This window comes from Wolffia australiana, chromosome 20 (assembly GCF_029677425.1).
Source record: "Wolffia australiana isolate 7733 chromosome 20, ASM2967742v1".
In the NCBI taxonomy this organism is placed as follows: Eukaryota; Viridiplantae; Streptophyta; class Magnoliopsida; order Alismatales; family Araceae; genus Wolffia; species Wolffia australiana.
The window spans coordinates 3,767,568-3,780,979 of record NC_135854.1 but is presented as its reverse complement, the minus strand read 5'-3'; the positions used below and the strand labels follow the sequence as shown (position 1 = coordinate 3,780,979).

General features: G+C 40.7%; 1 protein-coding gene across 2 annotated transcripts; it reads left to right on the top strand.

The window, feature by feature from the left end:
* Nucleotides 1-1,903: 1,903 nt before the first annotated feature.
* LOC144716307 (uncharacterized) lies at nt 1,904-12,514 on the top strand. 2 transcript variants are annotated; one of them, XM_078591426.1, is made up of 7 exons: nt 1,904-2,023; nt 2,452-2,561; nt 6,026-6,169; nt 6,258-6,526; nt 6,658-6,768; nt 6,847-6,891; nt 7,136-12,514. In XM_078591426.1, exons 1-7 carry the CDS (start codon nt 1,936-1,938, stop codon nt 7,296-7,298), a joined length of 930 nt encoding a protein of 309 aa, XP_078447552.1. In that variant the 5' UTR covers nt 1,904-1,935; the 3' UTR covers nt 7,299-12,514. The 2 variants fall into 2 exon arrangements, with proteins under 2 accessions (XP_078447552.1, XP_078447551.1); XM_078591425.1 differs by having other exon boundaries at nt 6,255-6,526.
* The last annotated feature ends 898 nt before the right edge of the window (nt 12,515-13,412 follow it).

The following is a 13,412-nucleotide window of genomic DNA, read 5'->3' as shown; positions in this document are numbered from 1 at the left end:
ATTTAAATGGTGATCATCATCCTGAAAGGATGAATGGCAGAGACGATTAAACATGGTTGTTCGGTTAGCTTTGTGCGAATCTGTGCGATTTCTTTGTTCTGTTTTCTGAACAGAACAGTAACAAATTTGCACAGATCATCGCATCTTCTGAATTGTTCGTTTCAAATTTTTCGTTTTGTGCGAATTTTTTGAATCCGTTTTTAAAGAATAAACATATTTTTATTATTATACATATGTTTATTCTTTAAAAAATTATTTAAAATGTGTTCACTCGGTGGCCTCAGCGATTTCCTCGCTCCCTTGGCGGCTCGGCAGTTTCTTCTCTCACTCAGTTCCTCTGTCCTCGGCAATTTCCTCTCTCCTCGACGGCGCAGCAATTCCCTCTCTTCCTTAGTTCCTCGGCGATTCCTCTCTCCCTACGGGTAACTGGGTAATGTGAAATGAGATTGGATTATTCCACAACAAAATCAATGCTGCACTTTCCCTAGGGTGTGATGCATCGAATGAGGCCCTTGATGTCTTCTTGTGAACTTGGATCAAGAAATTTATTTTCTAACTGAAACAAGAAAAAAGGACACTCCATTTCAGATTTCTCCTCTTCACATATTAGTTTCCAAAGTAAACGAATTTTATCCATTGAGGTTTACATAATCATTTCATGGATGTTCACTTTACTCGGTCCATCATTTGTAGGAGCAATATCAAACTTAAGTGAATTTTATTAAAAAATCAAACTTAGGTTCACTCCACAAAAAAACTTTGGAGTAATACTCACTAGTTTGAGTCCTGGCATCCAGCTCTTCCCCCATCAAGGGAATATTCACAGAGGATGAGAAAAGAACGGGAATGCTATTGAGACCCATAAAAATTTCTTTCTTAGCCACACTTGTCGTATGACGCCATAAAAAAATTCAAAACAAAATAAATAGAAGGCATGCTCTATAGAGAAGACTTTCCTTATGGACTTCCTTTATCTATTGATGTTTTGCGGGAAGCTCTCATTGGATTCATTCCAAAGAAGAAATTCTCAACAAAGACATTAACATGCCTTTCACAGTAATGAGTAAATAACCCTGAATGAGATGACTCCACTACATTGATTCCTTCACGCAACCTAATAGCTCTCAGAACAGTATGAATGACAACTCTGATAGAACAAAATAAAATGCAAATAAATTTCCAAGCAAAATGTAGTGCAAAGAATATTTTCCTCTTGAATGCAACAAAAGGAACCATCTGATCGAAAAGGATGGCTCTCAAATTGCTGACGTACGTGCTATCCACCGAGCTCTAGTTATTGTGACAATAGACGATTTCTTTTCTATTTTGTCAAAATCCTCCAACAAGCACCGAATCCTCCTAGAAAACTCAGAATCACAGCATGCTGCTGATAAATATTTCATTATAGCAATTTCATCTGGATACCCAACAATCGATAGCAGGGATTCATAAACATGAACATATGCCAACCATAACATTATCACATAGACCATACAAGCCCATGAAAATCTTATTATTAGGATCATTTAAATACTTAAGAATATTTCTTTAATAATACATCCACACTTAGTAAGAAAAAATACTAAAAACATTTTTCTCTGAGAATTTGTGTGAATTGTGCAAATTCTGTGCGAATTTGTAGCAATTTGTGTGAATTTTGTTCAAATTGTTCTAATTGTGCGAATTTTGTTCAAATTGTTCTAATTTCAAAAGAACAGAACAGAACAACCATGTCTAAGAGGATGTCCTCATCGTCCTCTCGTCATCGTCATCGGAGGCTTGACGGCAAACAGTTACATCCCGGTTCGAACCGGTCTAACGGGCAGAAATGAGCTCCGGTTCAACGAGGAAAACCGGCTCAGAGCGGGTTCGATTCATATAAAATCCAGGAAAGAGAAGAGAAGTGAGTCTTTGTTCAACGGGCAGGTCAGAGTGATGGAAGAGACGCTCTCAGTGGTGGATTCGTGCATTTCAAAGATCAAATGGCGGATTTCTCCTACGGCGAGACGTCGGCTTCACACTGGTCCGAAATAGTCGATTCCTGCGTAATTCGCCAAATCTGTGTCGTTGTCTTGTTTGTCCGTTGCATTAATTTTTATGGTTTTTGATCGAGTTTTCATGCAGATTTTACATTTTTTATGCTTAATTAAGGTATTTCGTTGAACGTAACCTAACCGTTTCGTCTCATCGAACGACGAATCTGTTCCGGAAGGTCAAACAGATTGGGAATGATTGCTCTTTCATCATTTTTTGCTAACTCAATTCATGGAGTAAAGTGAATTTCTATTCGATCGAGTTTACTTTATAAATCCTGACAGGATATGGCGGGAGCATCTTTTCTTCGTGTTTTTTTCTTGGCTTGTGCTATCTTTTAATGTTTTTATTATCCATAAACAACATGATTTGCGATCTTAATTTATTTGATGAGATTTGGTATTTATTTTTGGGCAGATATTGTTGCGCTGTGCACGCGAGTGAGGCCTGTTGTTATGGTTGACTATGGGGGAAAAGTGCCAGAACTCACGGATCATCTTTGCAGACTTTTGGATCTATGCCGTGAGGTGTCTTTCGTTTATTACGAGTGTGCTTTAATTTTATTTTAGAAAAATATATTGGACGACATCAGTGGCCCACATTGTAAAACGATAGACACCCCTAGTTTCATGAAAAAAACATTTTTTTCTCGCTTTCATCTCTCTGATTGAAAATGTTAGGATAAAAATGAAAAATATTAAAAGAATTTCCATCTTTCTTTCATTCTGCTCACCAATGAAAAATCTTGTCATCACAGTGATATTTCAATTCTAAGAGTATGAAGTCCTTCGCACTTTTGGTATGAAGTCGATGCGCAGCAAAGGCTCGTTGAAGACATTTTATGAATAACTAGGTAGAGAGAGGGAGGAAATTTGGGGAAGTTCTTGATAGATTTATGGAACGATAATAGGGAAGGGGACCTCCAAGAACCACAGTGGTGACGAATGAACTCATCGATTCTTTCTTCTTTGTTTATCGTCATTCTTTTTATGAGAACATGTCCATAACGACCCCTAAATTTTTTTTAGAATAGTCTGAGAGAAGGTTGTGGGTCATTGGTGGTAGAAATACTATATACTTTCTCCTCTTCTTCTCTTTTCCTTATCACCTTTTTTTTATCCTCGTGTCGTGTCCTAGCATAAATAACAGGACCCCTTGATGCATTGAATAAGATGATCATTTCTGTCCTTATAATTTTCAAAAAAAAAAAAAAATTCTGTCCTTATCCTCTCTCACCTTTATCTCTCCCTTAAAGTACTTCTGGGGTTCAATCTTCTTCTGCTTCAAAGCCTTGAGATGGTACCAGAGCGTATCTGATCATCATCATGGTGGAGGCCTCTCACTATGCTTTAGTTGCACATCCGATAGTGGAGCAATTGTTTGACAGTAAAACTTCTTTTAAAAAATTTAATAGTAGAATTTATGTCTGGTAAGATGAAATCAGCGGAGATGGACACTAGGAGATGCATGATAGCACAAATGAAAAATTGAGGGTGACACCATTAGCTGTATGCCAACACTGAATAACCAGACCGGTGCTAGGAGCATCAAGAAAAAAAAACAAGTCTGCTGTTTGCATCAACACTGATACAATCAGTAGATGGCACCCTTTTCACAGTTTCAGGGATCTATGAGTGGAGAGAGAGATCAGCGAGTGAAGAGTGAGAGAAATCAAGAAAGGGAAAGATAGGGTAGAGAGCTAGGCTGCATCGCCCAGGCACCTCCTCTGGATCTGGAGCATTTCCTGACCAGCCAGTTGCCTTTGCTGATTCAGGTAAGATTCTTCTTGATTTTCTTTCTGGAAAAGGTCTTATTTCCAGCCAAAATGCCCCGTTCAAAGAGGCTCTTGTGTTGCGCATGCCTCCATCCTGTGGCGCTTCTTACTCTTTCCCAAGTGGTGTCTTGGGAGGTTTGTATTAGTCTCATATCTTGGAGGCAACGGTTCATATATATATTTCTTTCAAAAGACTATATATATCTCTTCCTCAGAGTCTCCAAGAGGAAATGTATTTTAACATCAAACTGTAAAAGTTCCCAGTTAGAGTTCACTGGTAATGTGACTAGAATCTGTACAATTTTAGCTGCCTGAGATAAAGTCTCGTAGTTATCAGTTTTATTATTTTAGTGTAGCCCTGCACCATTAGTTGAGCTTTTTACCTTTCAATCTGATACGGTCCTCTACATCACATACAAGACGAGGCAAATGAAGGAATGTCCAGATGAGATGCAAACTAAGGAGGCAGTGGTCAACGTTGGTCGCAGTGAGGGGCAACCAAGGGCTGACCCAAAGTCGACTTCATAAAAGAGCACAGAAGAGCGTCATTTGAATTGGCACATGAAGACCTAGGAATTAAAGGGCAAATTTAGGCCCATTAAAGGGAAGAATGAAATAAAAGCCAATTGGAGGATAATGGTGGGAGAATAAGTATATAAAGAGAGGGGAGAAAAGAGGAGAGGGGGTCTTTGGAAGGGGATTTTAAGAATCTGTTGGTGAGTCTCTCCCTCGAGGCATGGGCTGCATGTGGCCAGTCTACGAGGAGGGCGACAGAGCTCAAGATTCTGGGATATCCATTGGGGCGCACTCAACAGGATCGCTCTACAGCACAATCAAGCAGTGTGGTGAATCTTGAGCTAGCAGGTGTAGGTGCGTTCTGTTCTTTCGATTGATTCTTCTTCTAGATACTATCGTATCACAATCTTCCCGTTTGTTTTGTACTTTATTGTATATACTCAACAGCAACCGACAACTTTCTTACCTGTAGGCAAATCATCCTTATCCCAAGTGACATCTTATGTAGTGCTTTCATCTCCTTGCCATTGTCCAATTTGTGTCTGATAATGCTTCTTCTAGGCACCTACGATCAAATTCTGATTCAAATTAGTCATAAATGAGCTGAATACAGACTAGTCATCAAGTTCTGATGCAGACTAGTCATAAATGAGCTGAATGCAGACTAGTCATCAAATTCTGATGCAGACTAGTCAGAACCGATAATCCATACCCAAAATACACAATGTCCAATAAGATAGAAAAATGACAAAATAAATAAATAGGTAAATAAAGAGAGAGCAGATATGGCCCTTCAAAGATTCCACGTGGACACCTTTGCTTGGGAGTTTAGAACAGGGAGGAACGAGAAGAAACCCTAAACGAGAAAAAGAGTGACTTCTTTCATTCAACAGAGACCCCTGGTTTTAATACCAGAGATCAGTATTACATAGACAGGCTAATGGGAAGACTCATTAGCCTGGATCCGATAGAGTACGTGACAAGATAAGAAATCAGTACAACGTTATTGGCTGACATTGCTCAATCTGGTAAGTTGATGTTATGCATTCCCACCTCGGCAAACAGTCAGAATAAACTTCCTGGAAGTAAATCTGCCACATGGTGAGCTGTCTGAATGTACTGATGAGATCATGACGTGTGAGATTGGGATATCGGACAACAGACATCGGTATATCACCATTAGTGTGTCTTACCCTGAAGTTTAGGTTTCTTGAGCCTGTGCTGTATCCGACCGTTTTACCCTTCTGTGTAGTTTGAGGAGGGGAAAAGAGGGGTGTGTGTGTGTGTGTTTTGGAAAGAGAAAGAGAGAAATAGAGATGAATAACTCTCGAGGAAATGGATGGACTATGGCTCATTATAATAGGGTAACTTTATGTTGATTTTTTAGTATTTTTGAAATGTAATCCAACTTGAGTGGTCTTCAAGGTCAAGATTATAACATTCTATCTTTCACTTATACGTTTATTCAACACCCAAATGTTTGTTCCTTTTTGTTCTCTGGCGCAAAATACCGTCTCAATAAATCCAGTATATTAAAAAATATTATGGGCCGATATTTTAAGGTAAGAGATTCTTGAATCCTGTGCATCGTGCTGGAAAAGGCCTTTCTTTTTGTACCTGTACTTTTCAGTTGTTGAGTGTTTCTTGTAAAAATCCTACATATTGCACAATTGTGTCTTACAATAAATATCTTTTTTCCAGGCATCACCTGTTTTACTCTCTTTGATAGTTATGATCATAGAGGACATGATCTATATGATTCATATTGAGGGACTCACTGAATACCTTGAGCCCACCTCTCAAAATCAACTGCTTTTCATTGATCTTGATCATGATCCTCCCAAGGTTTGTACCTTCTATCAAAACAAAGCCTCTTTTGGATGATGAACATTTGATTTTCGGTATTACTGATAACACCTTGTTTAATTAGCAGCTACTTCCATTTAGTGACCAAAATAAGCTTTTGTCTGGCGTTATTGATATACAAAGAAAATTTTCATCGCTGTTTCAAATCGAAGCAACAAACAAATATCTCGTGTCTTCTTTACCTAAAGCTCTCTCGACAAGTGCTGGTCCATGCCCAAAGTGTCCAAATTCAAACAGCCTGTCTACCATATGTGAGTGCAATTTCCCTCAATCCAACCCACTTGATTTCAGTGTCTGCATCAAGGACACCGACGTGGTAATCCCAACCTTAAATGGGTATGTTATATTCTTCATCTCATGGCAAAATTACTTGTGCATTATCATCTTTAACCGAGCATTGTTTCATCAAACTATGAAGGCACAAATACTGAAAGGGAATATCGAGGAATAAATCTTTTCTCCTGCAGATGGCTTCTTGGTTATCCTGCAGTTTACTTGTTCAGTAAGGAGCACATATCCGATGCCATCTTTAACCTTTCCACAAAATCACTTCACATTTACAAGATCTTAGCACGCCGGTTTGTTGTTTTCCTTCAAACTCCACAATAATGCACCCTTGTAAATTATATCTGAGAATTTGAATCCCCTTATTTCAGAAAAGAAGCATCAGGAGGCAAACAACTTGAAGAGGAAATAATGAGGTACTTATTCTTTTGACTCTGTTATTTATTAGTTTTTTATCGTATACCGGTGATTTTCTTAAAAATCATCAGCATCATTATAGGAGGTCAAAAATTGTGGGTCTAGAAGAGCTTGAAAATTTCCTTGATTTGGGTCAGACTTTGTATGAAAATGACAAGAAAACTATTTGATAAAAAGATATAGGGGGGGTTGCCCAAAACTTTAATTTTGTTTAGAAAGTGATGAATTTGTATCCTCGGGCAGCTTCTCGGTTCCGTATGATCTGAGTCTGGGGGGAGCCGAGGAACCTTGGGCCCGGACGTGGTTTGAATCAATGCTAAAGAAGTTTGAGAGCTGTGGCCATGTCTTCTGGTCCAGTCTACGCATGGAAGTCAGCGCATGCTACTCCCAGGCCATTGTACTGTGAAACTATACCCTCTCATGCAGGTCTCTCTCTCTCTTGCTCTCTCTCTATCTACCTGTCTCTGTTTCTCTCTCGCTCTATCTCTATCTCTGTTTATCTCTCTCTATCTCTGTCTCTGTCTCTGTTTCTCTTTGTCTATCTCTGTCTCTGTCCGTCTCTGTCTGTCTCTGTCTCTCTCACTATCTACCTGTCTCTGTTTCTCTTTGTCTATCTCTGTCTCTGTCTCTGTCTCTCTCACTATCTACCTGTCTCTGTTTCTCTCTCTATCTCTGTCTCTGTCTATCTCTGTATGTCTCTGTCTCTGTCTCTGTCTCTCTCTATCTACCTGTCTCTGTTTCTCTCCCTATCTATGTTTCTGTTTCTCTCTGTATATCTCTGTCTCTGTCTCTCTCTCTCTATCAACTTGTCTCTGTTTTTTTATGTCTATCTCTCTCACTATCAACCTGTCTCTGTTTCTCTCTGTTTATCTCTGTCTGTCTTTGTCTCTGTCTCTATCAACCTTTCTCTGTTTCTCTCTGTCTATCTCTGTCTCTGTCTCTCTCTCTCTCTATCAACTTGTCTCTGTTTTTTTATGTCTATCTCTCTCACTATCAACCTGTCTCTGTTTCTCTCTGTTTATCTCTGTCTGTCTTTGTCTCTGTCTCTATCAACCTTTCTCTGTTTCTCTCTGTCTATCTCTCTCTGTCTCTATCTACCTGTCTCTGTTTCTCTTTGTCTATCTCAGGCTCTGTCTCTCTCTCTCTCTATCCCTGTCTCTCACTCTCTCTCTATCTCTCTCTCTCTCTTTCTCTGTCTTTCTCTCTCTCTCTATCTACCTCTGTCTCTGTTTCTCTCTATCAACCGCTGTCTCTGTTTCTCTCTCTCTCTCTATCTCTGTCTCTTTCTCTCGCTCTCTCTCTATCTCTCTCTTTCTCTGTCTCTCTCTCTATATATCTCTCTCTGTCTCTCTCTGAATATATCGCTCAGTGTCTCTCTCTATGTCTATATATATATCTGTGTCTCTGTCTCTCTCTCTATCTCTCTCTTTATATATCTCTTTGTGTCTCTGTCTCTATCTCTCTCTCTCTATATATCTCTCTATGTCTCTGTCTCTATCTCTCTCTATATATATATCTCTGTGTCTGTCTCTATCTCTCTCTATATATCTCTCTCTGTGTCTGTCTCTATCTCTCTCTATATATATCTCTCTGTGTCTGTCTCTATCTCTCTCTTTATATATCTCTCTATGTCTCTCTCTCTCTCTCTATCTCTCTGTCTGTATATATCTCTATGTATCTGTCTCTCTCTATCTCTCTGTCTGTATATATCTCTGTGTCTCTGTCTCTCTATCTCTCTCTACATATATCTCGCTGTGTCTCCGTCTCTCTCTCTATCTCTCTATATATCTCTATGTCTCTCTCTCTCTCTCTATATCTCTGTCTCTTTCTCTCTATATACATAAATATATATCTGTGTCTCTGTCTCTCTATATATTTCTGTGTCTCTGTCTTTCTCTCTCTATAAATATATTTGTGTCTCTGTCTCTCTATATATGTCTCTCTCTATCTCTCTCTCTATATATATCTCTCTGTGTCTCTGTCTCTCTCTATATAAATATATTTGTGTCTCTGTCTCTCTGTATATGTCTCTCTCTATCTCTCTCTATATATATATCTCTCTGTCTCTCTCTCTCTCTCTATCTCTCTCTCTGTGTCCCTCTGTCTCTCTCAATCTCTCTCTATCTCTCTCTCTATACCTATCTCTGTGTCTCTCACTATCTCTCTCTATATCTCTCTCTGTGTGTGTGTCTCTCTCTATACCTCTCTCTGTGTCTCTCACTATCTCTCTCTATATCTCTCTCTGTGTGTGTGTCTCTCTCTATACCTCTCTCTGTGTCTCTCACTATCTCTCTCTATATCTCTCTCTGTGTCTCTCTCTCTCTCTATACCTCTCTCTCTATATCTCTCTCTGTGTGTGTCTCTCTCTCTCTCTATCTCTCTCTCTCTCTATACCTCTCTCTGTGTCTCTCTCTATATCTCTCTCTGTGTCTCTGTCTCTCTCTATCTCTCTCTCGATACCTCTCTCTGTGTCTCTCTCTATATCTCTCTCTGTGTCTCTGTCTCTCTCTATCTCTCTCTCGATACCTCTCTCTCTATATCTCTCTCGATGTCTCTCTCTCTCTCTATCTCTCTGTGTCTATATCTCTCTCTTTCTATCTATCTCTGTTTCTGTCTCTCTATATCTCTTACTATGTCTCTATCTCTACCTTTGTCTCTCTCTCTCTCTCCCTCTTTCTTTATCTCTCTCTGTCTTTTCCACGATGACAAGTTCAATGATGAGATATCAAAAGCATGGACTACACCGCCAAGAGCAAGGTCAGACATAGAGACCATCACCCAGAAATCGAAAGGATTGCGGTAGCATTTGATGGGGTATCGAAAACAAGTTTAGGATACCAGGAAAAAGAGGAGGAACAATGCTCTAGTCAAAGTAAAGCAATTGGATGAGTTGGAAGACATCAGGAATCTAGAGGGAGAACAGGTTCAAGGACGTAGAAGATGGCAGGGTGTCGTAGCAGAGGAAGACAAGAAATTGGAGATGGATTGGAGACAGCGATCAAGACAGTCATGGCTACACGTAGGGGATGCAAACACGAGATTTTTCCATCTGGTGGCGAATGGCAGGAGACGTACAAATCGAATATTGAAAATAAAAGTGAGACAGAGGGAACACATTGGTACACAAGCGGTGGGGCAAGCCATTACAGACCATTTCAGATCCTTCTACAGAAAGGGAAAACGGAGTAAATGGAGGCGGTGCGGCACAGGGGCAAAGAGGGTGAGCCCGGAACATCAAGAGGAACTGATCCAGCTTTTTCAGACGAGGTCAAGGCAGCGATTAAATGGTTGAATGGGGAGGGAGCTCCGGGTCCAAATGGCATTCCAGTCTTCTTTTACAACCAATGTTGGAATTTGGTTGGTCCAAATGTGATGGCCACATCTAATGAATTTAGAGAGGGAAGAGGACACATGGAGAAGATAAATAGATCACATATGTTCCTCTTGTCGAAAGGCCAAGGGGTAGAAAAAATTGAAGATTTTAGACCCATCTCATTGTCAAATTCAATCTATTTGATTATTGTCAAGGTGTTAGCAAACATGCTTAGAACCATGATTGGTGAACTGGTTGGACCTGCTTAGTCTACCTTTATCCTTGGCAGGCTACTGGTGGATAGTGCAGTCACAGCCGGAGAAATAATAGCTGCATGGAAGAGGAAGGGAACGCGAGGGTTCATGTGGAAGGTTAATTTTGTCAAGGCGTACGACTCTTGAGACTGAGATTTTCTATGGGCATCCATGAAGAGGATGGGTTTTCTCAAGGAATGAATAATCTGAGTGAAGAGATGCATCACTACGTACTCCTGTACGGTGCTTGTAAATGGACGCCCAGAAAATGGACGAATACAACATCAATGAGGAGTGAGACAAGGCTGCCCATTGGCACCGTTACTATTTGTCTTGGCAGTAGACGCACTCGCAGTATGTACTGAGCAAGCATGCACAAAGGGCCTACTGCAAGGCTATCAACTATCAGAGCAATCAAATGGAATTTCATTACTTCAATACGTTGATGACACCACTTTCTTCATCGAAGTATCGATGAGGGAAGCGAGGAACATATCCATCATAATTGATTTGTGTGCAGATTTCTCGGGACTCCAAATAAACAGGACCAAATCAGCTTTTATGAGTAGCGAGCTCACGCAAGAAGAAGGAGCACAGTGTGCAAAGATTCTAAAAACACCAATCGGGAGGCTTCCAATGAGATATCTGGGCCTACCACTAACGAAGGGGAGGATGACGAAAATTGATTGGCAACTGGTCATCGAGAAGGTGGAACGATGACTGGAGGGATGGCAAGCAAAGGTATTATCTAAAGGGGGACGATTGGTGCTATTGAGGTCAGTTTTATCAACCATTCCAATTTTCTATCTCTCTGTATTCATGATGCCCATTGAGGTCTGGAAGAGAATAGAAGAAATGATTAGGCATTTTCTATGAAGAGGATCTGGGCCAGAACAAAGAAGGGGCTTAGCGATGGTGGCATGGGATCAAGTATGCTACCCAAAGCATAATTGGTGGGAGGTCTGGGGGTCCTACACATGCAAAGCATGAACACGACGCTACTAACCAAATGGGTGGAGAGAATTATGAATCCACGAGAGGGTCTGATCGTCTAGCTATTGTGTGATATCTATGGTAATGGTCTGAATTGGGACAGAAAGGCAGAGATGTATCACGGAGCATCGCCATTCTGGCAAGGGTTGAGACAGGTGTTTCCTAGAGTGCAAAGTTTTTTCTCGGCCATGTTAGGTGACGGGAAGACATTCAAATTTTTGAGAGATCCATGGTCACCATGGGGCATCCTTGGGGCGGTATTCCCTCGACTGTATGCATTGGTCCAGGATCATAATGCCCACTTGCGTGATTGCTGGGAGGGCGCGTGGAACCCGATCATACAATGAGCCTTATCTAACCAGCGTGTATTGGATTACATGGACCTGCAACAATCGCTATTTCAGCTACGACCCGAAGATGGAGAACGAGATAGTTGGTCATGGACAAATGACTCCTTCTCGGTTCATAAGGCTTATACGATGATTTGAGAAGGACAAGAGGAAGACATGGCATTGGTCAGGGCATGCAGGTTCATATGGCGTCAAAAAGTCCCATTAAAGGTGCCTAGCAAGGAAAAGACTAATGACAAAAGTCCTCCGCAAAAAGTTATACCCAGATACTTCGTCGCAATGCACGTTGTGTCTGAATGGGGAAGAAGATTGCAACCACCTTTTCTTTGAATGCTCCTTTGCTTGCACAGTTTGGGCCAGCCAGGTACTCTCAAGGTTGAAGGTGACATCTGAACAGGCTTTTTGGGACTCGGCACGGCATTTCGTGGGAAGAAGAAACAGGGAAGGGGGTCGAGCACTTGTCGTGTTTTGGGCCATCTGGCTACATAGAAACGAGGTGGTGTTTAGAGGAAGAAGGGCTTCTACCGATGGAGCTATACATGAAGCAGAAGGACTTAAGGCAGCATGGTCCTTGCAAGCGACGGGAAGCGAAGGGAGGTTCTGATGATGATTGTTAAGTATGTAAAGGGCCTGTGAGGTCTTGATGGGAGGTTCACCGATTCGTCGGGTGTTCATCCCTTGTTATAGTTCAAAAAAAAATCTCTCTTGTCTCTATTTCTGTCTCTGTCTCTCTCTCCCAATCTATTGATCTATTTCTGTCTCTGTCTGTCTCTCTCTATCTATCGATCTATTTCTATCTCTGTCTTTGTCTCTCTTTCTATCTATCTCTCTCTCTATCTCTCTGTGTCTGTATCTCTCTCTTTCTATCTATCTCTGTCTCTGTCTCTCTCTCTATCTATTTATCTCTGTCTCTATCTCTGCCTTGGTCTCTCTCTCTCTCTCTCTCTCTCTCTCTCTCTTTCTTTATCTCTCTCTGTCTCTATTTCTGTCTCTGTCTCTCTCTCCCTATTTATCGATCTATTTCTGTCTCTGTATCTCTTGCTATCTATCTCTCTCTCTATCTCTCTGTGTTTGTATCTCTCTCTTTCTATCTATCTCTGTCTTTGTCTCTCTCTCTCTCTATTTATCTATCTGTGTCTCTATCTCTGCCTTTGTCTCTCTCTCTCTCCCTCTTTCTTTATCTCTCTCTGTCTCTATTTCTGTCTCTGTCTCTCTCTCTCTATCTATCGATCTATTTCTGTCTTTGTCTCTCTTTCTATCTCTCTCTCTCTCTGTGTTTGTATCTCTCTCTTTCTATCTATCTCTGTCTCTGTCTCTCTCTCTATCTATTTATCTCTGTCTCTATCTCTGCCTTGGTCTCTCTCTCTCTCTCTCTCTCTCTCTCTCTCTTTCTTTATCTCTCTCTGTCTCTATTTCTGTCTTTGTCTCTCTCCCTATCTATCGATCTATTTCTGTCTCTGTCTCTATCTCTCTTTCTATCTATCTATCTCTCTGTGTTTGTATCTCTCTCTTTCTATCTATCTCTGTTTGTGTCTCTCTCTCTATCTATCTATCTCTGCCTTTGTCTCTCTCTCTCTCTCCCTCTTTCTTTATCTCTCTCTGTCTCTATT

Coding starts and splice junctions, on each gene's coding strand:
- LOC144716307 (XM_078591425.1), top strand. CDS start 1,936: ATGGAAGAGACGCTCTCAGTGGTGGATTCGTGCATTTCAAAGATCAAA. Junction 6,527..6,657: donor GTAATCCCAACCTTAAATGG/GTATGTTATATT, acceptor TTTCTCCTGCAG/ATGGCTTCTTGGTTATCCTG. Junction 6,769..6,846: donor TACAAGATCTTAGCACGCCG/GTTTGTTGTTTT, acceptor CCCTTATTTCAG/AAAAGAAGCATCAGGAGGCA.